Source organism: Rattus rattus, chromosome 14 (genome assembly GCF_011064425.1).
Source record: "Rattus rattus isolate New Zealand chromosome 14, Rrattus_CSIRO_v1, whole genome shotgun sequence".
In the NCBI taxonomy this organism is placed as follows: Eukaryota; Metazoa; Chordata; class Mammalia; order Rodentia; family Muridae; genus Rattus; species Rattus rattus.
This window is the reverse complement of record NC_046167.1, coordinates 42,820,598-42,846,772: the sequence shown is the minus strand read 5'-3', so window position 1 is coordinate 42,846,772 and position 26,175 is coordinate 42,820,598. Positions and strand designations below refer to the sequence as shown.

Here is a 26,175-nt window from a genome sequence, read left to right as displayed (position 1 = left end):
AAATATTTTCCACCCCTCTTCTCTTCATTTCCTGCCTTATTCCAGCCCCTAAAACTGCTGTTTTAAAGACCAGTATACAGATGCTCACTTGACGTGTCATTCTAACTCTGAAATTATAGGAGAATGCACCATCTAGAAAGATTTGCCTATGTAGCTATTGCTATGAGCCCCACTTCACTGCTCATATAATGTTCTCAAGCTCTCTCCCAGGAGCACTGCATGTTTTACCCACTCATCTTCCTTTAATTTTGAACTTTGTATTTTTCTATGAATATACAGACAGGGGACTCCCTTTGGAATTCATCGTGTTTCTTGCTTTTGTACAAGTACGGCAACCCATTTAGTATGTACCCCTGGAATTGCTTCACAGACAAAACCTCCCCAGTGTTTTTCAGCATGGGATTGCAAATCTTCATCTCTGTCCCATGCGTGTCCCTTTGCTGCTGTGCCCTATTCTGCATGATAGAAGAAAAACTGTATTTAATTTACTCTAGTGTCCCAACAGACAGAGCAGAACTCATGTCAAGATCACAGTCATTGCTGTAAACACATGGTTCATGGTTGGCCTCTCTAATCTTGGCCTGATCTGTATTTTGCTACCTCTGTAGGATATGATTTGAGGAGAGTAATCTCTGTCTTAGACAGTACAGATCAGCATGGGGAACAGTTCTCAATGCTGTCCTGGTTCTCTGAATATGGTCTGACCATAGACACCTACAAATCATTACTTTACAAAAACACTAAGTCAGTTTTACTTTTGTTCCTTATGAGTGATTTAACCATAAATTAGGCATATCTCACAGAAGAGAGATAACAGCCACACTGGGCTGTTTTAGGACAGAGAAAAGAGATAATTTTCACAGGATCAGGCAGAGGGTGAGAAAACCACAACAGGTTCTAGAGAGTATCAGAGATGGCACATACAAAGACAAAAATAACAAACAGACAAAGGGAAGAAGTAACCAGAACACATAGGGGGTTGTCGGTTAGGGTTGGGGACTGCAGTGATCCTCTGTGCTAAGTTCTTCAGACTACATTTTCCTTTCTCCATCAAGAGTCTGGCTGAAGCCAGTAGATAAGGGAGTATGGGTACAGGCCACACAACTCACTGTCCAGTAGCCTGAGCACAGTGAAGAAGAATGGAACATATGTGAAATGTGTCAGTGCCAACCCAGGAAGTAGAAATTGCAGGCTAGGAGTGAAAGCCAGTCAAAGAGTGCTTGTTCTGTACCACAGGCATAAAGAGTAATGGCTATTCAACTTGACAAATAGAAAATAAACAATTGCTCTAGTAAGATTAGCACTCTGGATCAAGGGTTCATAAACTTTGGTCCCTAAGAAACTGAAACTACCATGTCAGCACCAATTTCTCGATTCAAAGATTACTTAATGTTTTATTCATCTCATGTTTTCTCCAAAAGAACTCTAGATGGAAGGGGGAAAATATATGATGTCATTTTTCATGAATGTCTTCCCACATAGGAACCAGTATATGTGATGACTTCTTTACCGAAAGTGGGACAGCTGAGGAAGGAAAGTGATGAGAAATTAACAATTGGAAGTCCTGCTTCTGTGACTGTAACTCTACTAAAAATCATTGTTACCTTCACAAACGGGTGAGCTTCCTCTCTCTAGCCCATTCTTGGATATCTGCTTTCGCAAACACGAGGTAGATGATTAAGCCAAATAGGTTAATCGCAAATAGAACAAAAAAGAAATTCCTCCACCCGAATTCAGAGTCCTGGGAACACAAGACCCAAAATGGGTATTACTTCTCTCATCTCTTTTCCTATGAATCACTAATTCAGAGGACACTTTCCAGAATGTTTCCTTGATGAAGTTAATTTCTTAGAAAGTGTCTTGATATTTACAGAGAACTCCAAAATATGCTCAAAATGTTCTAAATAGGAGAGATTTGAAGACCCTCACAACTTACCTATAGAGCTATGTTTGTCTTTATCATCAAAGTGTCACACATATTCTCTGTTGGCCAACCTTGCTACAACCGCTATGCTAAAACTGGCTCTAAGATTCTTCCATCCATGCTGTGATGTAGTGAAAAGACACCTGGGACTTCAGAGCTATGTCCTCTGAGCAGAAAAGCTCATTCTACCAGATTTTCAGTTTAAGTATTACGAGATAAGGGTGATAGTATTAATTTCCAAACTGATGCGAGAAGGAAAAGCCAAGCAGGATTGTGGGTGTATAAAATACCTGTTGTGATGCCAACGTGCATCAGGCACTTAACCATGTTTGCTCTCCAATTCTTCTCTCTGTGTGCTCACTTTCACAAATGAAAGTTCAGCCTCAGATGACTTGGCAGGAAACATTCTCCTGAGATTTCCATGGCATTGTTGGCCATTTCAAGCGGCCGATTCTAAGTGATTCACTGATTAGTTCCAGAGTGACCTCAACTCTGGTTCATTCTGCTCTACACTTCATGGTCACCCCCAAAGTCAACACTCTTTCCCAACCCTTGAATACACTCGTTAGCTATTGCTTTTACAAATACATGTGGAGAGCATTTTAAAAGTCTGTCTTAGAATGGAAACTACCTGATTGAGGAAAAAGCCAGCTACCATGGGTACCATTATAGCAGATGAATGTGCGAGCCCTCTTGATGTTCCCATGAGAAGGCTGGCATACCTGTGAGTGACAGCAACATCTCAAGTTAAATCCAGACACACCTGACCGTGTCTTTCAGCCCTGCTTTATGTGTGAATCCATCAAAAGGACTTGGGTCATGCATAGTCAATAGGAAGCAGTTTGACAAGTCCATATTTCACCAATACACTCAAGCCCAGCCATGGTCCATACTTAGGATTTATTGTCTTCCAAATGCTGAGGCTCCCAAACACTATAGACCATTTTCCCCCAGAAAATGTGAAACTGAGAGTAGATACAAGAGTCTTACCTTGGAGCAATATCTAATGCATTAATATAGACTCCTGACTGACATAGAGGGCTTATTCCACAGGAAAGTGTCAGAAATGTAATTGTTGCAATATAGCTGGATTGAACATAGGGCAGAGCCACAATGAGGGCAGCAGGGGGAGTATTTCCTAGGAAATGTGGAACAGACAAATGCAAGAATGAGATGCATTCTTTGACCGTTGAATGCTTACATCATTTCAAATACCACACCCCCATTCTTACCTAAGATTGTGATGATTTTTCTCACAGTTATGAGCCTAAAATTCTTGCTTAGTAGGAAATCTGCCAGCAGGCCTCCCAGGATACCAATGACCCAGGCAACAAAAAAGGGAAGAGAAGACAGGAGCCCATTCTGAGGTGAGAAGACTGGGTGAATGGCCATAATTAAGGGATGGAGAAAACTTGATAATCCCCTAATCATCCTGACACGCCGGAACCACTTTTTCCCTTGGAATCCTGGCAACCTCTTAAGTCATACTCCCAGCAAGGTTACTGTCTATCATTAGTTTTAAATATCAAATTATTTGGGGTAATGAGACTTAATGTCCCGCAGATAGAATTTTTGTGACAGATGAGTAACTGAGGGGGTCATGCAAACATGGAGAAGGAATGGAGTAAAATTTACTCACATCTCTGATGTTAACTTTGAACACAGAACTGATGTAGGTTGGAGTATATATTATAAGGGTGTTAACAAGCCACTGATGGGTCATACTGCAAAGACACATGGACCAGAGAGGCAGAGATTTGAGCATAGCTTTGATGGGAAGTGGTTGCTCTTCTGAGTTGAACTGAAAATAAATGCATTGGTCTGAGTAGTAATACCAACATGAGGCTCAGAGTCTGAACCACCATTAGGAACCCAGATGTGAATGTAAGGTTTCTGCAGAGGCTGGAGTATATGGAGTATATGTACCTGTTGGTCCAGGGAGGATAAAATATACTCCTTTTCTGGGCTACTTATCCATGGGTGAGAGACAGGGTCATCATAAACCAGAATGAGCCAGAGAAGGCAGCAGACCAAACCAATACTTCCTGCAAGCAGAGAGGAGTTCATCAAGGAGCCCATTTCTATAATTCCTAAGGTGGACTTTAAATTATGCAACAATGTTAAGTTTGTTTAAATGTTGCAAAGATAGCCCAGAGTTTCCACATACCTCCTGTCGTGATTCCACATGTTGCCATCACAGTACATCTGCCAACACTTCCTTGATTCATTACTACTAAATCCCACACTGTCTTGTTTTTAATTGGTGTAATAGTCACTGTATACAATGTTGGTTTGTAATAATTTCTTTTAAATGTATCACATGTTTTGATCATGTCAGTTTCTTCTTATCCTTCCCCAGTCATTCCTGTCCCTTTCCTTCCCTCCAGCTACTAATCTCCTCCCTTAGCTGCCTATCTGCTTTTATGTGCATATATGTATGTTGTGATTCATATATAGACATATATGTATGTGTATGTTCAAGACCAATATGTGCTTGTATGTATATGGATCTTATGACCTATGAATGCATATGTATGCTATGACCCAAGTAAATTTGCATGTATATGTATGTTATGGCCCAAGCATGTATGTATGTATGTATACATGCATGCATGTACATGTATGTTATGACCCAAGCATGTATGTATGCATGTATGTATATGGTATGTATGTTGTGACTTAAGTATGTATACATATATGTAGATAGGTAGACAAGTGTGCAGTTGTAAAGAATTTTAGTTTCTACAAATGAGAGAAAATATGTGGCTTGTTTTTCTGCATCTAATTTATTTCTCTTAATATGATGATTTCTAGTTACTTAGATTTTTCCAGAAAATGACATAATCCCATTCTTCTTTCTGGCTGAATAAAAATTCCACTGTGCATCATTGTCTTTATCTGCTCTTTGTTTCTGGAAGTCTATGCTGGTTCTATCCCTGGGATGCTGTGAATAGTGCAGCAATAAATGTAGATGTGTAAGTATCTCTGTGCTGGTCTGCCTTAGAGTTCTTTGGGTATACTGAATGACTTCTTCTCATGTTGGGACATTTTCCAGGCTAAGCCACTGCCAAAACTCATTCTGAACTCTTCTCAGTTCTCAAACAAGATGTCTCAACATTTCCTGTTTATTTGTTTGTGGGAACACGATCATAGACCTTAGGGACAGCATAAGAGTGTCAATGTTTTCAGTATTAGCCATTTTAATAGGTATATGGAGCTATCTCATTGTGATTTTAATTTCCATGCCCCCATGACTAAAGGTTCTTAATTAGGTGTCTGGTCATACATGTGTGTTCTCTGTGTATGCATTTGATAAAATGTTTCTACCCATTTTTCAATTGAGGGTTTCATATTCTCATAGAGTTTTTAAAATTATTTACACATTTTAGGAAAATCTCTAATTTAGTGGTTTGTAGATATTTTCTCCTTGAACTAGTCTGTTGTTTCATTGTCTTAACAATTCCCTTTAAAGATAATATTTATTTTTTAACTCTGGTGATTTCCAATTTACTGATTTCCTCTATGGCTCATAAAGAACAAATAAAATTTCTCTGCTTTCTTCTAGAAGAATATTTTTCTAGATTTTATATATAGGTCTGTTAGTATCTCTCTCTCTCTCTCTGTGTGTGTGTGTGTGTGTGTGTGTGAGAGAGAGAGAGAGAGAGAGAGAGAGAGAGAGCAGACAGAGGAGAGAGACAGACAGACAGAGACAGAGACAGAGACAGAGGAGAGACAGACAGAAAGACAGAGACAGAGGAGAGAGAGAGAGAAAGAGAGAGAGAAAGAGAGAGAGAGAGAGAGAGAGAGAGAGAGAGAGAGAGAGAGAGAGAGAGAGAGAGAGAGAGAGAATTGGGCATCTTCCTTGATAGTTCCCCACTTTACTTCCATCACACGATCTCTGACTTTGGAACTCACAGATTTGGCTAAGGTGGCTAATATTTCCTTAAGTTTTTGTTTTCTCATTCTACTTCCACTCCATAGAACACTGCTCTTTATATCCCAGACTGGTCTCAAAGTTTCCATGTCGTCAAGAATGACCTTGAATTTCTGATCTTCCTGTTTCTGTCTTCTGAGTACTGAGATTAGAGGTATGTGTCACCATGCCCAGTTTTCTGTGGTACTGGGGACTGAGCCCATGGCATCATCCTAGGCAAGAACATTGCCAACTGGGCTACTTCCCACCCTCATCCAGTAAGGTTTTGCATGGTGCATTTGGGAGCTCTGCTGTTGGGTGTGTATGTATTTCAGATTCCTGTTTCTTCTTGTTGAATTGATAATACTCCTTGTTCTGAAGTTATCTTTGTTTGGTATTAATATGTCCACCCAATTATCTGTGGACCAGTATTTTCATTTTTTTGTGAACTCTACAGAGTCTTGAGACCTGACAATAAGCCATCTCTGTTTCCAAGATACTCACTATCTCAAAGAGGAGCAGGCTTGTAAATAAAACAAGCTGATGGGAAGTTTGAAAATAAAATGCAAGGCCACTCCAGTGGAAACTGTAGGCGAAGCAGTACTTTCTTGGTTCCTAGTTAAATGAAAGTCTTGGGGTCAATAGTGAAGTTATTCCAAATTACTCTGTGTTTGATATGTTCTTTTCTTTGGGAACCTCAAGGCTTGCTAAGGACTCTACCCCTTGGCTAGGCTTAACCAAGACAACCCCATAGCCACATTTACCTCTGTGGATTGTTTTCTTCTGTCTTTTAGAAAGCACTGCTCTCCAAGTCTTCCCCTCCTTCCTATAAGGCACACTGACATCCTGATGGCTGTGTTTTATGGCAGGAAGCAGCATTTTATATGAAGCCAGAAGATTTCCTCATCTCAGTTAGTGTGGTGGTTTGAATATGTTTGGCCCATGAAGTAGCACTATTAGGAGGTGTGCCCTTGTTGGAGTGGGTGTGGCCTTGTTAGATGAAGGGCATCACTGTGGGGGTAGACTTTGAGACCCTCCTCCTAGCTGACTGAGGATGCTCAGTCTTCTCTTGGTCACCTTGAGTTCTTCAAGATGTGGGACTCTTAGCTCCTTCTCTAGCACCAAAGTTGTGTGGACGCTGCCATGCTTCTAGCCTTGATGATAATGGATTGAACCTCTGAACCTGTAAAGCCAGCCCCGATTAAATGTTGTCCTTTATAAGAGTTGCCTTAGTCATGGTGTCTCTTCACAACAATGGAATCCCTAAGACAGCTAGCAAAATTCCTTTTATTTTGATATTTTGTTTCCTTAACATTTTTATATTTTGATTCTCTTCCTTTAGAAAAGTACACATGGGTGCACAAACTCAAAAGCACATTCCTTAATATCCCAGAAACCAGCAAGCAGCTTACCAAAGATATAAAAGACAAAGGGCCACCCGAGGGCTTCACTAATGATGCCGCCCACAAGGAGCACAGCAAAGATTCCCAATATCATTCCTGCAGAGAGACAGAAAAAAGGTGATGGGACTCCTGCCTTCCACCAGACAGATATTGTAGTCTGGCAGATGAACACAGAGAGGCCACCAAACCACAGAATAAGCACATGCATATGTAAAACCTTCAGACTGATCCTTTAATTCATATACCCCCAGGGAGTCTTTTTTCCCTCTTTATAATTCCCAAGTGACATTGCAGGTGACTGTCATACTACCTTTAATGTTGTCTTAATTTACAGTTATAGGCATATATTATGGAAATAAAGAACCATGAAGAGCCAAGGTTCTGGTACACTCTCCACTTTTACCCTCTCTACCCCTCTGAACATAAACATCACATCAATTTATTGTGCAAGTCACAGTCGCTCACCTTCTTTTCTCTGCACTTGTATGCTATTTGGAGCTCAACATGCATTCATTCTCTTTGTAAATGTATTCACAAGAAGCTGTTTCTCTATAAATATGTTAATGACACTGTTTTAATTTCCATAACTTCACAGAACATTCTAATTAATAGTAGGCATTTTCCTGTTTCACAGCTTTGCAGATAATCCTAAGATACCTCACTTTTTATGTTTAGCCAACATGTCAAATTCCGTATGGATATGGAGTTGTTATTTTAAAATAAACAAGATCATAATGGCCCGAGGGTTTATGTAACAGGTTTTTTATTTAATTTTTGAGTTATGTTATATGTCTGTCTACAGTGTGTGGCAGGAATAGACTATGAATGAAATGCTCGTGGGGGCAGAAGAGGATGGCAGATCCCCTAGAGATGCAGTGGCAGATATGGGTACTGGGAACTGGACTTGGGCCCTCTGCAAGAGAAGTGCATACTCTTAACCATGGAGCTATCTCTCCAGCCCCAATGTTCATCTTCATTGAATAATGGTTCTTACAAAGATCTCTACTGCACGATAGATTATAAGTCTAAACAGGCATCATTTCCTATTTTTAAATGAAAACACAATTTATTTTTGTGACTAAAGAATCAGAAGATGAGCTGCCAGCTCAATGGTTATGCAAACTTTAAATTTTGGTAACTACTGCAAAAGTTCTACGCTGAAAACTGTTCAACTTAAGTTGCCAACGTAGTTCTTTCTTTCTCATCTCCTTGATAGTGTCTAGTATTCTCAAAAATTTTAAGCACTTTTCTTCCAATAAAGATAATTTAGTTGTTTTAGTGAAGTTGAGTTTTTCACTGTTTACCAACTTTATCATTTGTTGTCTTCTTTCTGTTTCTCTCCACTGTTTCTCTTTGCCTCAGCTATTGACTGTGCATTGTGAATCGTCCCTATATGGCTTGCTGGCCACAGTTCTTTCCTCCTTAACTTTGTTTACAGTGTATTTCACAGTCAGCACTCACAGGCATTTGTGCAATCAGAACTATCTATGGCCTATAGATTCACTCTTTTGTTCAAACTTCTTTTTATCCTACATTGCAAGGTAGAAATGATTGTTAATATCTTCTTTTTCTTTTATTCATGCTCACTGAAGCACATTGTCTCTGCTACCTCACTTAAATGCCAGCAATCAAACTTGCATTTGATCAAGTGCAGCCAGACAAAGTTAAATAAACTGTCCCCTGTTGGCCTTTTAGCAACAAGGAAGGGAGCATTTGAAAGAGAATTCCAAATTCCAGGAAACATGGAAAGAAAACCGGAAGTGAGTACCTTTTCTGCCCTCAGGTCCACCCAATCAGTACCTTTCACCTAAATGTCTGCCTTTACCTTGATTATAAGGAAATACAGACTCCTCTATCTAAGCAAGGCCATGTTCTTTCCTGTCTGCTTGCCTTCACCCCTCCCATCTACTTCAAGACTGGGCTCCTAAGTGAACACCTCACTTCTTCACCCCTTCCTTCTCTACTCTCGGCCCTTACCCATCTGCATGCAATGCTAATGCATAGGATCCCAGTTGTAGATAAAGCATAAGTTCTGGTGTTCTCTTGCATAGTAGCAGGCAGAGGTTAACTAATGAGAACACACTACATTTCAAAAAATAAACTAAGAGAGAGAATTTTGAATAATTTCACTAAAGAGAAATGGTAATGTTAGAGGGGATAGATATGCCTGGATTTGAACATCAGTAAGTGTTCACATGTGCTGAACTATCTCATGATACCATGTCCTTAATATAGATTATATATACATATATATATATATTATACTTTTTGTGTTAATTAAAAAGATTAACAGTTAAGATTTTTTTTAATAATCTAGAAAATAAAAAGGGAGTAAAACCAAAACAGATACTTATCTCTTTAGAGCCCCCTCTGTACTCTCTGGTATTTCTCTGTGAGGAAAAACTGTCACAGCCTGTGACTGTGAACATGGAAGAGGCATGTGAAGCACCAAATCCCTGGAGTGCTGGGCTCTGTGACATTTCACTGTACCCATCTTCTCCACATCATTCTGTATCTTAAGACTGATATCTCAGGGGACTCTTTGGCATAGGCATTGATAAGTACTGTACACTGGCTCTGATCAGCATAGCACTACTGACTCAGTATGTGTAAAGGCCCAGGCTAACCATCCTATGGTGCTGTTCACTCTGCCCTAGGTACTCAAGAGCCAAAACACAACAATTATCAGGATCTCCAGTTGACAAGCTCTACTCCTTCATGTGTCCCCTCCCAAAGAGCTAGCAGGTGTCTTTGGTTCAGGATGCCTTCCCTTTGGGGACATTCTTGCTTGAACTCTAACTTTGTTTTTCATAACCACGACTTCAGTTGAGAAGGCTGAGGCAATAGAAAGACAGGATATCTAGGTATCTGAGAACAGATGGCCCTTCCGTATGCTTGCCTCCTCTCTCCCATGAGATAACTATGCCACCCCCCCCCTTGTGTGCATGTCTCTACCTCTCATCATCCCCTTTTCTCTGTCTCTCTCCCTCTTACCTCCCCTCTATTTCACCCCATGTTTTAAATTAACTCAGAAAGCTGTGCAATGAAGTCACTCAATTTGCTTTGAGAGTCTGCTTGTTTGTTTTCTGAGCTCTGGGCTAAGCTAGCAAGACATTTTTTTATTATTATTATTATTATTATTATTATTATTATTATTATTATCACCTTAAGCATGAGCTACAAGTCCTATTTGACCTGCTTAATTCTAAAGCTCTGTGAGTAACCATAAAATTCCCTACTCATGTATCTTTGTGGACCCTGAAAGCATATCCAAGCTATGCCCCACAGACTACCTCCACCCCAGAATAGCTACATATACAGTCTAGCACAAAATCTTAAACATTATGAGATAGTCTATGATTATTTTGTCTCATTTTATTTTAATAAAATATGCTCTTTGAGAATATCATGCAATTATTTTGATCATATTTACCTCCTTAATTCTTCTTAGGTCCATCTGTCCTTCCCAGTCCACCCAACTGTGCCTGATTATCTCTAAACCAAGTCCAATTTGTGTATTCTTGGATGTGTGGCTTTCACTAGCGGGTGGTCACCACAGCAGGACCACATCCTTAAAGAAAACTTGACTCAGCCCTTCAGTTTAAGATGAGACTTCATGTGCTAATCATTCAGTCTTTTTCCCAGGTGTGAACTCTAGGTGACAATGTCAAAGATTAGACATACCAACAGGGAACATGCAGTATGTTTTGTACTGGAGGCTGTCAGTAGCCGGGCCCTTTGGCCCTAGACAGGTGCTTTTCTGTATGTGTTTCTCTAACTTCTGGATAGAGAAATCCTATCTTTCAACCAGATGTTGCCATCACTGGAAGTGATATCAGTCTTACTGGAGCAAGAAGGTGGGCTCAGGAGCCTCTGTTTTGATGGACTCTTTCATCTGCTCTCTCTGTGCCACCTTCAGGCAGCCATGTTCCTGATGCTTTCTGAAATCAGAAAAAAATTTCTTCCTGGAGTTCCTCCAGGAAGCCTGAGAGTTTGTGGGCTCCTGACATATGTTAGCTCCATAAATATGGCAACTGATTTGTTTGGTCTAGGCCCTATAGATCAATAAGTGAAGGGCCAGGGAGATACTAGGGTTTCAAGCTCACTGTCTTTATTCTGTTTAAAAAAATGGTTTGTGCCTTTTGTTTTATGTTTGTTTTGTTGAGATGAGGGCTTGCAACTCACTGCATAGCCCAGGCTAGCCTTTGTGGCAATCCTCCTATCTCAGCCTTCTGCGTGTTGACATTGCATGCATTTGTCATCACATAAGCTTACATTCATGCATTTTATCTCCTGTTGGTTGGGTTTCTCCCACAGCTGCTGTGTCTGCGCTCTCATACTTTTATTCCCTTGTGTCTTGCATTCTGAGATCCTCTCACAGTTGGGTAACTGAGGCAAATTTCTTTTGTCTAAATTGTACTCTCTTTCTGTCTGCTAAAGTGAACTCTCCAGACACACACTGGATACTATCGTTCTGGGTTTCTGAGGGGGCCTTCAAGGCCTGCTGAGAGCAAGCTCCTCTAATGTGTGTGACTAACTCATGGTTTTGTACTTGAAGAGTTCTTGATTATCTTTGAACACACACATTGCCCACTGCGTTACCCTTTTTCTACCCAGTGCTAACCTTGTCAGTGGTCATTGTTAATTTACACCATCTGTTCTCCACTTTCCCTAGTATGTGTTAGGGGTCTGCCTCCAGAATGTTCATTATGGCCACATTACACTAACAGGCCATTTTCAGAGAACAGTTCTCAGGAACTGGCAAGATTGAGTAAAATGCTTCCTGCCAAGCTTGATGACATGAGTTTGATCCCTAGAACCCACATGGTAAAAAGGGAAAATTAACTCTTGGAAGTTGTTCTTTGACTTCCAGCTCTATGCTGTGACATGCATATGCAGTAAATAAATACATGCAATAAAACTTTTTTTAAGTAACGATATTCTCAGAAAAATTTAAGGCAATTCCAAAAATTATTAAATTGAATCCGTATATCACAAGGAATGAAAATATAAGTTTCACATGACTGTCAAGAATCAATGTATAAAAATGAAACTCTAAAAATTCACTAAACACATGGATAATTGCTTTCACAACATTTCCATGAGTGGGAATTTCAAATTCAACAAAAGGGATCAATTTAACAGCATTAAAAACATTTTTTATAGGTAAAAAGTCATATCACAAGCAGTGTTATGCCACAAATCATAACGCAGGGAAAAATAAGTCACATCACAAATAAAGGATTGGTTTCCTTAATTTATATAAATACTTCTTATCATCAAGCAAAAGAACTGTTCAACAGAAAAATGTTTAGGAGCCCAATAGGAAGCACTGAGTTGCCAAGTACCCATCTAGACTGCACATTTTTACCTGACATGGCAATGCTGCAGAGTCGGCTGCGTTCATTTGGAGGAGCCCATTTCTGCCAGAGTGCAAACTGTCCCCCATATCCAGCGCCCTGAAATAAAAATAACTAGCTATATTGATGTAGTACTATGTAGAACTATTCAGCTCAGAGTTTGAAAATGCTCAGTATCTGGGGCTGAGTGTGCTGACACATCTTTAAGTCCAAAAATCAGGAGGCAGAGGCAGGTGGTGGATCTCTGTGAGTTAAGAGACCAGCCTGGTTTACATTTGGGGGGAGGAAAAGGGAAGGAGGAGGGGAGGGGGGATGAGAAGAAAGAAAAGAAGAAGAAGAAGAAGAAGAAGAAGAAGAAGAAGAAGAAGAAGAAGAAGAAGAAGAAGAAGAAGAAGAAGAAGAAGAAGAAGAAGAAGAAGAAGAAAAATACTTTTGAGATACTTGGTACCTGGGTTAAGCCCTGAACTGCTCGAGTTGCCAGGAGAAAAGCTAGTCCGAGATTGGCAGCCAGTGGAATGCAGAGAGTGAGCAGTGACGATCCCAACAGAGCAATTCCAACCACTTTCTTTGTTCCTAATTTCCCTGCCAAGTATCCGCCAGGACCCTGCATCAGCATCATGCCATACTGGACAGAGCTGAAGATGATTCCTTGGGTTTGAGGACTCCAGTTATACACAGGGGCCTTTGGGAAACATAAAATGCCTCTATGAGCCACATACTGAAAAGTACTTACCTACCTTACCTACTCTAAGAAGACTCCTTAGATCCAAATTTTTCTCAATTAAAAAATTTGAGCACAGCCAGGCCTGGTTACATAGACCTGTAATACCAGCTACTCAAAAGGCTGAAGCAGGAGAAGCACAGATTCAAGGCTAGCTTGGGCCTCAAAGTGAGCTCAAGGCCTGCCTGGACAGCTTAATGAGGCTCTTCCTGAAAGTGGAATTGAATGGAAGAGAAAAAGGAGAGGACTGGATACTAGTTCAGTTATAGAGCAACCGGTCTAAAATGTGTAAGCCCCTGGCTTCTCTTCCCAGAATTGTAAAAAGGGCTTTTGAAGGTATAAACTCTAGAAAAATAAATATAAAAAATGAATAGCAAAAGTTTGAGTCCAGAGGCTGAGGAGATGGCTCAGTTGGTAATGTGCTTGCTGTGCAAGCATTAAGAGCTCACTTTAAGTCCCAGAACCCACATAAAAAGCCCACCACTGTAGTTTGTATCCCAATCACTGAGGAAGCAGAAGCAGGGAAATCCCTGGAACCTGCAGGGCAGTTAGCACAGTCTAACATTTAAGCCTTCAGGTCCTACATGCACATGCGTTTGCACACCCACGAACACAACTGGGAGAACAAACTTAAAATTTGCATTGCCTACCTTTATAGAAAGATGCTTTGAAGCTTCATGTTGATCACCGTTTAAACCATCAGGAAACCATTCAGTAGAGCTATTGAGGTGGGATGGGTGGTCCGTGTTGTTGACCATGGCTACCATGGTGATGCTTATGATGGAATTCTGTGCTATCAATGTGAAGTTGCAGATATGTGCGATGAAGGCTATTGAATAGCGCATGGAACATAAACTCGGGACTGGAAACAAGACATCACATCATGGCTGGCTTCATTGAGCTAGCATTAGTTTTTCACAAGATATAACAGAAAGCTTGGCTTGGTGGTATAAGCCTTTAATCTCAGCACTTGAGAGGTGGAGGCAGGAGGATCAGGAGTTTGGTCATTGTTGGCTGCTGTCTGGGGCTAGGTAAACAAAAACTGTCTCAAAAAAAAAGACAAAATGTAGAAAGTCATTACTGACCATCACCTGATGACTTAAATGACACTTCTGATTCTTCTGGAGTGAGGAAAATGATTGAATCGATCCAAGTAACATTTGATACTATAGGTATACAGAACCTGGCTTATACTGGGTCCTTCCTGTAATTTTCTCTGTCCCATTTCTGAATCATTCAATTTGAGCCAATGAAATGATTCACAGTAAATGTAAAATTTACATTAAAAGATAAATGTATATAATTACACAACACATAATATATTATGTGAAAGTTGCATGCATATGTACAAATATAGTATGTGTAACTGGTAACATGCCATATATGTTTATATTACATATGACAAATATAATTTTTGTAACATATCATGCCTAATGCATGCAAACGAAGTTTCAAGTTTGAAGAAGTTGCTCATTAAGACAGCTGATTTTAATTAACCCTCAGGCATTGAGGATAAACTTTCATTTGAAATGTAATATTTATTTTAAAAAAGAATCAAGTTTAAGATTAAAGTCCTAGAAAGATTTCCTCACTAGGGAATTTGGGACCCTCAAATGCTGAGAACCTGTAGTGAACCCGTAGTAGAAAAAGAAGTGAGCAGAGCAGTGAAATTATATCCTCTTCCACCTTTCCCAGAGCTTGGCCACGATGTCCTAAGAACAGAAAACAGGTGACACACACACACACATCTGTGAGTGAAATGAGAGACTAGCTCAGACAGGGACCTCTAAGGAATGCTGATTGCTTCCCAAGCTCTTTCTACTGCTTCTGAGGAATCCCTGCTGTGCTGCACTGGGTAGATGTCCTGACAGTATACATTAGACAGACCAACTTGATAATCAGAAAATGATGACTGCAGGAAGCTATATTTATGCCAAGGTATTATTACAGATGTGCTTCATCAGAGAGTACTTCTGATCTCTCTGTCTCTGTCTCTGTCTTTTTCTCTCTGTCTTTGTCTCTGTATCTATCTCCCCCCACTCCCTCCAGGAGAAGTAGATTAGGTAGCAACTGGGGTAAACAAGCCAAGAATTCAGAGCTCAGCATCTTCTCAGGGTATCAGAGAGCTACATGGATACCTCAGTGGACTAAATGCCTGTCTCTCAGGGAAGCCTACGTCTAGCTAGGCCATCCTGTGCCTGAACAAGTCAGTTGATTCACTTCAGAGAACTGGGCAGGAGCTGGACACACACTGATCATTCTCCATGTGTAGTGGCACACAGATAGCGGAGCTCATGTTCCCAAGAGGAGAACAACAGACAAAGCCAAACAGTAAGTCTGTCTTAGACGATGTCAGTGACAGCAAGCTGTTGGGAGCTCTGTCCCCAACTCCTTCCACAAGATAGTGTGGTGGTAAAGACAAGTGGTTTCAGGCTATTGACTTTAAGGTGATATGCCTACGGGGATCACTGGGTGACAAAGACTGAAGCAGGAAGACATTGAGCTTGAGACTAGCCTGGGCTATCCGACAGGTAAGGAAATGTGAAAGTTGGACTTGCTAGAATGCACCAAGTGTGCCTTAAGTGTGACATTCTATTCCTGTCCTTCCTCCAGACAGTAATCCCTTCGGCTTTCACAACATCAGAATTCCATCAAAGGAAGGAAATGAGCCACAGGTGCATGGGGGACTGGGGCAGGGGAGCAGAGCAGAGAGGAGGAAGATGAGCAAAGTATGACACAAGGAGGAAAATGCCACAGTGAGACCCACTCCTTGGTCTAACGTGGTACTAACTTTAAGGAATTAATAACATTTGAAAAGGATAATCTTATAATGCAATACTGAAAAAATACAGCAAATACAGTCAGTATAGAATTGTATAGAAATCATAGAGAATAAATGCAGTAAAATTATATTTGGTAAATTAAGCTTACAAAACTTCTTTGATTTTGGATATTTATGTAATTTGTTACTTTAATCAAGCAACACAATTATGTTTGCATTATTGCAATCAGGTATTAAAGGAACAGGACATGAAGCTGTCTGCCAACAAGTTTGTTTACAATTATGAAGAATAAACTCATGGATAAAGACGAGAAAGTAACTGTGAAAAACTACTTTTCTGAGTGCTTTTTCTTCTTTCACATAACTGTGAAGTGTGCATTAATGTTAGTGTGTTTCAAAAGGAATCAAAATTTTAAGTGATTAGTCAATTGTTTCATATGAATACATTACAGAAAAGAATGTGCCATAAAGTCAGTGGGTAAGCAGCTGTGCATGGTTTACCTTTCCGGGGAGGGGTCTTCTTATTCACTGGCAGACCTAGGACAAACTCACACTGCTCACTTGTAGGGCTCAGTTCTACCACTGTGGCCATTGTCGTTTTTCCTTCTGGATAATTAGCTTTCGTTAGGAAAAAAAAGAAAGAAAGAAAGAAAGAAAGAAAGAAAGAAAGAAAGAAAGAAAGAAAGAAGGGAAGAAAGAAAGAAAGAGGGAAAAAAAAGTACAGACATAAAATTACCCTTCAGTTGAACTTTATGGAGAGAGAGAGAGATGGAGATGGGAGGGGGGAGTTTCATGGGTCACTATTATTGGACCCTAATGTGGGAAAGCATTAGAAGAGACAGAATATCATAGCAGTAGGAGCAGGGGTTCAATTCTAGACAATAAAGGGGGCTTTTAAGTCGCACACCACATGATCTAGTTTGCCTTGGCTTATGTAACAGAAGTCAGGAAGGCACTGACAAGATTAGTGTGATTCAATGTTGTCAGTTAGGGGTGGGGGCAAGGCTGGGTTTGATCACGGCTGTAAATGAAAGAGGGACTGAAAGCCAGCACAGCATATTTTCTTATCAACTCTTCATCCCAGAGAGCTAGAGGAGTGTGTGGGCTGATTTCTGAGAGAGAGAGAGAGAGAGAGAGAGAGAGAGAGAGAGAGAGAGAGAGAGAGAGAGAGAGAGAAGAAGAGCACTAGATGCTCTGTGGTCTATCAGGGCAATATATAACCCATATGTGTTAGTTGGGGAAAAATGCCTTTGAGACCTTTGAAGAGTCGGTACCAATTAGTCAAAACCAGGCTCCTTCCATCTAACTGGGGTGCAGGGTGGGGTGGAGCTGGTCACTATCTCCCACTTCAACACCATAGGCCTTCTGCCACTAAGGTTTGGAACTGCTATGGCAGGATTTATCAGAGTCACTGTAGAATGCTTGAAGACCTCTGGCGGGTTCCAGTACAACTTCATACCAACCTACTTTGCCAAAGTGACACAGGAACAAATCTAAATGCCTGTTTTTCTGTCTGCTGTTAACAGCAGTTGCACTGGCTTCCTCTGGCCTAATGTCCTGGAGGACCCCCGTGCTGCTGCCCCATATAACTCACTATGAGTGTCGAGGAGAGCTGGGAAGCAAGTCTGCACAAACAGGTGATACAATTCTCATTCCATATTGGTATTCTCCAGACGTTGATGCTATGTCTGTAGAGTTTATTGAATAACTAATAGACCTCGTCTTCTCCACATGGAAAATCTCACTGCTGTGGTACAATATTAGGGTCTCTAGGCCAAAGGAAATTGCTATGTAGAACACTGTGTAGAACTGGAAGATGTGTATACTATTCAGTGCTCAACTTTCCTAATGGATTAGTTCAAGAAAAACATTTTGTTTGTGCCTTAATAAACTGACTAAGTAGTGTCACTGAGCAGCCCTGCCAGTGCCCTGCTCTCCCTCTTCTGTTATTGGTAACCTGCCTTTGATGGCAAGTAGTAGTTGATATTCCCCAGACATGCTATGGAAACTGAACAGTGCAGAAATGCTTTCTTTTCACTCAGAATACTTATTTTGAAATTTATGTGGTGTGACTTTAACCAAGCAAGTAAAAGATCTGTACAATAAGAACTTCAAGCCTCTGAAGAAAGAAATTGAAGAAGACCTCAGAAGATGGAAAGATCTCCCATGCTCACGGATTGGCAGGATTAATATAGTAAAAATGGCCATTTTACCAAAAGCACTCTACAGATTCAATGCAACCCCCATCAAAATACCAATTCAATTCTTCAAAGAGTTAGACAGAACAATTTGCAAATTCATCTGGAATAACAAAAAACCCAGGATAGCTAAAACTATCCTCAACAATAAAAGGACTTCAGGGGGAATCACTATCCCTGAACTCAAGCAGTATTACAGAGCAATAGTGATAAAAAACTGCATGGTATTGGTACAGAGACAGACAGATAGACCAATGGAATAGAATTGAAGACCCAGAAATGAACCCACACACCTATGGTCACTTGATTTTTGACAACGGAGCCAAAACCTTCAATGGATAAAAGATAGCATTTTCAGCAAATGGTTCTGGTTCAACTGGAGGTCAGCATGTAGAAGAATGCAGATCAATCCATGCTTTTCACCCTGTACAAAGCTTATGTCCAACTGGATCAAGGACCTCCACATCAAACCAGATACACTCAAACTAATAGAAGAAAAAGTGGGGAATCTTCTCAAACACATGGGCACTGGAGAAAATTTACTGAACAAAACACCAATGGCTTATGCTCTAAGATCAAGAATCGACAAATGGGATCTCATAAAACTACAAAGCTTCTGTAAGGCAAAGGACACTGTGGTTAGGACAAAATGGCAACCAACAGATTGGGAAAAGATCTTTACCAATCCTACAACAGATAGAGGCCTTATATCCAAAATATACAAAGAACTCAAGAAGTTAGACTGCAGGGAGACAAATAACCCTATTAAAAAATGGGGTTCAGAGCTAAACAAAGAATTCACAGCTGAGGAATGCCGAATGGCTGAGAGACACCTAAAGAAATGTTCAACATCTTTAGTCATAAGGGAAATGCAAATCAAAACAACCCTGAGATTTCACCTCACACCAGTGAGAATGGCTAAGATCAAAAACTCAGGTGACAGCAAATGTTGGCGAAGATGTGGAGGAAGAGGAACACTCCTCCATTGTTGGTGGGATTGCAGCCTGGTACAACCATTCTGGAAATCAGTCTGGAGGTTCCTCAGAAAATTGGACATTGAACTACATGAGGACCCAGCTATACCTCTCTTGGGCATATACCCAAAAGATGTCCCAACATATAACAAAAACATGTGCTCCACTATGTTCATAGCAGCCTTATTTATAATAGCCAGAAGCTGGAAAGAACCCAGATGGCCTTCAACAGAGGAATGGATACAGAAAATATGGTACATCTACACAATGGAATATTACTCAGCTATCAAAAACAATGCCTTTATGAAATTCATAGGCAAATGGAGGGAACTGGAAAATATCATCCTGAGTGAGGTAACCCAATCACAGAAAAACACACATGGTATGCACTCATTGATAAGTGGCTATTAGCCCAAATGCTTGAATTGCCCTAGATGCGCATTACACATGAAACTCAAGAAGGATGGTCAAAATGCAAATGCTTCACTCCTTCTTTAAAAGGGGAACAAGAATACCCTTGGCAGGAAATAGGGAGGCAAAGATTAAAACAGACACAGAAGGAACACCCATTCAGAGCCTGCCTCACATGTGGCCCATACATGTACAGCCACCCAATTAGACAAGATGGATGAAGCAAAGAAGTGCAGGCTGACAGGAACCGGATGTAGATCTCTCCTGAGAGACACACCCAGAATATGCCAAATACATAGGCGAATGCCAGCAGCAAACCACTGAACTGAGAACGGGACCCGGTTGAAGGAATCAGAGAAAGGACTGAAAGAGCTTGAAGGGGCCGAGACCCCATATGAACAACAATGCCAACCAACCAGAGCTTCCAGGACTAAGCCACTATCCAAAGACTATACATGGACTGACCCTGGGCCCAACCTCATAGGTAGCAATGAATAGCCTAGTAAGAGCACCAGTGGAAGGGGAAGCCCTTGGTCCTGCTAAGACTGAACCCCCAGTGAATGATTGTTGGGGGGGCAGTAATGGGGGAGGATGGGAGGGAACAGTCATATATAGAAGGGGAGGGGAGGGTTAGGGGGATGTTGGCCTGGAAACCGGGAAAAGGAATAACAATCGAAATGTAAATAAGAAATACTCAAGTTAATAAAGAAAAAAAGAAATTTATGCACATCATACATATTCGTGGCTTTGTCCTTTGTTGTCACTGGACAGTTATATTACATTTTGTGTAACCATTCATCTGTGGATGAACACCTGTAATATTTATAGATTTTTTTAAGCATCGCAATGAGGCCCTTATGGATATCCATGACCAGGACTCTGTATAGCCATAAACTTTTACTTCTTTTAGACAAATACCTAGTACTAGAAGGTTTATGCTGTGCAATAAGTGCATATTTGTTTTCATAGGAATTTGGCCAACTGCTTTTCAATGAAATTGTGCCATTTTACATGTTCGCTAACAGTGTTTGAGGCATCCACACAATCAATTGGTATGGCCAGACTTTGAAATGTGAAGCATTCCAGAAGTCAGTTGGTATGCTTTGTCTTGGCTTTAGTTACCCTTCTCTAGAGAAGCTGGGCATCTTTTCATGGCATTATTTGCTATCAATATATCCTTAAGGAACTGACTCTTCTCAACATTGGACATTCTAATTCCATGATGTACCATACCATTTTAAAAATCAGCCTTAGGTGGGCTGCCAAGATGGTTCCACATGGACATATATGTTGGCCATCAAGACTGAGTTTGATCCTCAAGACCTACAGGAAGTAATGAGAAAGTGACTTCCCCAAGCTGTGCTCTGACCTCCACGTGCATGCTGTGGCACAAGCATACTCCTCAAAGCACAAGCGTGTGCATGCACGTGCACACACACACACACACACACACACACACACACACACACACACACAAATGGGGTAAGAGGTTTAAACATTGGCCTTTAATTTCTAGAGAAAGTGCTTTGCTTTTCTATTAAAAAAACTGGGAAATATTTTCCTAAAGAGTCAAAGGTAAAGCCACCTGCAACTAATGGTGACAGAACTTGGTTGTCCCAGGCTGAACACAGTCTACCCTATTTTCATGAGCAGTGTTCTCCAGTGAGTTAAATAGCTACCCCCAGCCTGATGATCTTTTGTGATGTCAGTAGATGTAGCTGTGAGAGCTGATTCCCATTTTTAGAATTCCGTGATTACTTCTCCCCACTCTCCTTAGGCCACCAACCATCTTCTGATGACCCAGACCACTGTTACAATGGTCTCCCTTCTCCATTTCTTCTTCTATTCCAAGCCATGTGTTCATTTTCTTTTGGCTAATGTTGTGGGTCAAGCCCAGACCCTCATATATGTTATATAAGCATTGCATCTCAGCAGTAGATCCCAGCCATTTCTAGCATGAACATACATGTATGTGGCTGGGAATGTTTACATAAGGATGAGTGTGTGTACTCACGTATGTGAAGGCAAAGTTGGGGGTCTTCCTCAGTTACATTCCACCTTATTTTTTGAGACCAGATCTCTCACTGACCCTGAAATTCAAGACTGGCTAGGCAGGGAACTCCAAGGATACACATGCCTCTCTAGAACTGAGATTATAGATATATGTCATAGCACTCAGCTTTTCGCATGGGTGCTGGAAATTTTAGCTCAGGTATTTACATTATACAGTAAGCACTCTATTACTGAGCCATCTCTCCAGTCTCCTCTCAGACATTTTAATTTGGTTAAGGTTCATTTCATCTCATTGGTTTTCTTAGTCCAGTGTTCTTAAATAAGAGCAACCCTACTCCGGCTTATGCTATAGTTCTGTCTCCTAATTAATCTGAATGGGGAATCTGAAGCAAAGAATTAATTTGATTATGAAAGGCTGCACTTCTTCCAAACACCATGGTAGTCACATTGCTGAAGCACATCTGTCTAAGAAAAAGAGCAAGATAATCTGGAGGACAGGGCATGTATCTTTGCAATGTCAGTGAGCGTTCCTGGAAGGCGGGTGTGTCTATAAAGACTGATTCACTGATTAGAGCTGCAATAGTGTGGAAAGGTTGAAATATTGTAAGTTCAGAGGCTAGTTATCTTAACTTGGGATAGATTTAGCCACCTCAACAACCATTCTTTGGTCAACTCTGTGTCAGAACTAACGTTCCATGATTAATAAATTACCTTTTGAAATCTATTAACTTTTAAAGATGATGATGACAGCTACTACACAGCTACTACTAGCTTGTGCTAATCCAAAAGTCTAAGGATTTCACCAGACAGCATCTGAGGCCTACAGGAAAACTTCCCCCTCTTGCTGTATCTTCCTCTCTCTGTACACTCCAATGTATTTTAAACTTGCCTTGATTTATGATTTTTGTCATTCTCTAACATTATAAAATTCATGAAACTGCTTCTATGTTGGGACATGAACATCTGGCATAACCTAAATCTGTGTTCCAAGACCATGGTTTCTCAAACAGGGCTCCAGCCTAATCTTGTATTTGCTGTAAGGTAGGAGCTGGGTGCCTTTTGCATTGACAATGTAACAGGCAAAGAAGTGATTGTTCACACTATTTTGTCTAGAGTGGTTTTCACAATGCTTGCACCATCCCTTATGTCCCCAGCAGTTGTCAGGCTAACAAGTCATTGTAGCCACTTGCTGTAAACTCAGGACCTAGGCAGGGCCATCGACTTTAGAAAACTCACTGTCTCTCTTCCCCTAGGCCACTCAGTTCATGAGCTAAAGAACAGATGTTTGTTCATGAGCCACTTTGACTATCTCCCTACCATTCATTCTCCCTCTCTCTCTCTCTCTCTCTCTCTCTCTCTCTCTCTCTCTCTCTCTCTCTCTGTCTGTCTCTCATTTTTTTTTTAATAAAAAGTTCTGTTGGGTATGGTAGACCTACCTCCTTGCTTCTCTGGACAAGTCACTTCTACACACATGCATGATTCTATGTGACTACATGGAAGTTTTAAAAACATTCCTTTATATTTATAGCATGTGTTTCTTGGATCTGTCTCCATAGCTGCCATTGTCTCCACCAGCTAACAACAAAGCTCTGGTGAGTCTGGCACAAAGTCTTCACTTCTAACCTCTTCTCTCCTACTCTTTCTTCTCCTCCCTCTCCTTTTCTACTGCCTCAATATGCTCCTCCCTTTCCCCTCCCTCTTGAACCCTCTTTTTCTATCCCTTTCTCCTCCCTCCATTTCTCCTCCCATACTTCTCTTCTTCCCCTTCTCCCTCCCCCTTCCCCTTCCCCTTTTCTTTTTCCTCTTCCTCCATTTTTTCATTTTCCTCACTCCTCCTTCCCCCACTGCCTTTGTAGATGTAGAGTTTTACATTTATATGCACGCATTTCATTTTGTCAACAGGAGGACATTTCAAGTCAGAGGAGGGATGTGTAGAAACCATCAGCTGGTATTCAAGAAGGACAGTGCAGACCTTTTGCTACCCAATGAAAGTAAGTGACTTACCAACTTAGTGCCTGAGGTAAGGCTTTCCAGTGTTTCCTCAGCAGGCTTCTCTTAGCCTCTTGCCAGACCGCTCAGTAGCTCAGTATTCTTTGTTACTCCAGTACCTGAGTCATTAATCATTAATGAGAGGCTGAAGCACCCTCTGCTTTCAGTTGTGATCTTCACAGCCTCCCTCCTTGTCTAGAGTCTCCCCAGCACCCCTAGGATCTACTGCACGTGGTTGTTGGTCACATTGCACTTCAATGTTTCTAAAGACTTTCCTTTCTAAAGGCTTGAAATGTTAAAAAGTCAAGAAAGAGAAAAGTTACAAATTAAATACATGTTCACTTTCCTCCTCTTTGTTGTTTTTGCTCCTTCTTTAATTTCCTTCTGCTTCTTTGAACTAGGTGAGCCATAATTTTATTAAAAGTCAGTCAGTATGTTGTTTCCTTTTTTTTCTCCATAGCTCTTTGTTAACCAAATCAAACAAAAAAACCCACAAGTCACTCTCACAAATTCAGTGTTTATTCCCCATAGGTTTTTCCCCCCTGTTTTAACCACTGCTATGTTAATAAACTACATAAAAATAATGCTTGGAGTTATGTCTCAATTTGCATACATGCTACCATGTACAATGGGAAATTCTCTGACTCATTTTAAGTAATTCTTTAAAACTTAATACACGCACATGATGCATTATGATCAAACCTCACTCATTTTCTATCCCCCCAATTCCTTCCTATCCCCCACTATCACTTTACCCTCTCAAGTTAATGCTGCTTCCTCTTCCTCCTCCTCTTTCTCCTTTTCCTCCCCCTCCTCCTTCATATGCTGAATCACTTAGTGTTGCCTGTGTCTTCATGGGTGTTGAACTATTTACTGGAGTATGGATAGCATCTTAGAGTCTGAATCTCTGAAGAAAACTGAAGCTCTCACAGGCCAGCAGCCAGCAGTTGCCAATAGTTCCTTGGCCATGGGTGGGACTCCATAAGCTCCTGCCCTGACTGTGGTGAGATTTTGGCTGACTGGATCTTGCTCAGGTCTTGTGTTTGTGGTCACAGCCGCCATGAGCTCATGTGTACAACAGCACCGACTTGTCTGGCAAATATGGCTTTGCAGTAGATGCCTACTACCTTGGATACTTAAGGTGTCCCTTCTTCTACAATGCTTCCTGAGTCTTGTGATCAAGGAAATTTTCACTGTAGCTTTAAGTGGCGTCCCGCTTTACAGTCTCAGTGCCTCTTCTTTGCTTTTTGTGTTTGATTATAAGTACTATAAGAGGACAAACCAGTTCTCAATAGCGGAAAGCCGAGACTAAGGACTTACAGTTGCTGGATCTGTCACTGAAATCAATAATTCACTGAGGGTTTTCTTGAGCCTATGTAGTATACGATCTTCATAGTATACAATCTTTCACTGTAAGAGGAAAAAACGTGCAGACACAGTCTATATACACCTCTGGAATTTAAATATAGAAAGGTCTAGGTTCATTATGGAGTCTTATGAGTTTTACCTCCTGTGTCAAATATTTTTCCCTGAGTCATTTTTAGAGAACTCTGTACTCTGGGATAAATAATCAACGACTTTAGAATTCAAGTATTTCTAATTCTAAATTAACCAAGTTGGAATATGTGGCTTAGTTTCACAATTTAATTTTTAACTTTACTTTAAAATGTTCGTGTTTTTTTAACCATGTTAAATTAGAGCTTAATGTTCTACTTGGTTTAATTTGTAATTCTACACTGAAAGCAATCCAACTTTGCCTCACCAATACAATTAGTTTCTAAACAATAGAGTATGAATTGAAATATTTCCTTGACTTAGTTCATTTTACTCACCTTTTAAAGATTACACATTTTCCTCCCGGGTGAGCTCAAAATTACTTTGTGTTGGTGTGAGAATCTTCAGAGTGAATAGAGTACCCACTTCCCCACTTTGATTTGAATATCCAAGGAATGCTCTCCTTAAGTTTGTGAACAATTGTACTTAATGATTATCTATATGGCAGCTCCATTTCTGATTAACACCTCAGAGGCAATCAGTGCCCAGTTGAGACAATCACAGAAGCCTAGGCTAGAGGGCCAGGCCAAGCCCTGATGGAGGAAGGACAATGTCTGTGTGCTCTCTGCCTGAAGCTCACAAAGTCCAGCAGTGATCAGATGACTCAGGGGCAACCTTGCACAACCACATGGAGTACGCTGAAGCTTGACATAGAGGTTAGGCTCAATGACAGTGGGCATTCCCCTGTAACCTCAGAATCTAAGCCATGAACCCAATTGCTGCATCATCTCTACTCAGCATCTAAGTCCTCATTAGCATTTCTGGCAAATGTTTTTGCCTCCATCCGTGGTCAAGTTAAAGTCTTATTTGCCTCTTGTTCTCCATGACAAATTGGGTCATGGACATGAGTCACAAATCTAATATGAGGTCAAGTACTGGTGCTACATTGCTCCTAGTGGAAGGCCATCTCTGTAATTTTGCTTCCTATTAACT

At 40.7% G+C, this 26,175-nt stretch overlaps 1 protein-coding gene across 3 annotated transcripts; it reads right to left on the bottom strand.

The window, feature by feature from the left end:
* Positions 1 to 1,382: 1,382 nt before the first annotated feature.
* Slc17a3 (solute carrier family 17 member 3) lies at positions 1,383 to 23,755 on the bottom strand. 3 transcript variants are annotated; one of them, XM_032884839.1, is made up of 13 exons: positions 23,704 to 23,755; positions 16,605 to 16,721; positions 13,972 to 14,114; positions 13,049 to 13,282; positions 12,612 to 12,699; positions 7,250 to 7,336; positions 3,851 to 3,969; positions 3,564 to 3,725; positions 3,157 to 3,286; positions 2,915 to 3,062; positions 2,556 to 2,646; positions 1,605 to 1,741; positions 1,383 to 1,524 (listed from the first exon to the last, which is right to left on the bottom strand). In XM_032884839.1, exons 2-12 carry the CDS (start codon positions 16,693 to 16,695, stop codon positions 1,607 to 1,609), a joined length of 1,428 nt encoding a protein of 475 aa, XP_032740730.1. In that variant the 5' UTR covers positions 16,696 to 16,721; positions 23,704 to 23,755; the 3' UTR covers positions 1,383 to 1,524; positions 1,605 to 1,606. The 3 variants fall into 3 exon arrangements, with proteins under 3 accessions (XP_032740730.1, XP_032740729.1, XP_032740732.1); XM_032884838.1 differs by lacking the exons at positions 1,383 to 1,524; positions 23,704 to 23,755 and having other exon boundaries at positions 1,607 to 1,741; positions 13,972 to 14,183; positions 16,605 to 16,695; XM_032884841.1 differs by lacking the exons at positions 1,383 to 1,524; positions 13,049 to 13,282; positions 23,704 to 23,755 and having other exon boundaries at positions 1,607 to 1,741; positions 13,972 to 14,183; positions 16,605 to 16,695.
* Positions 23,756 to 26,175: the final 2,420 nt, after the last annotated feature.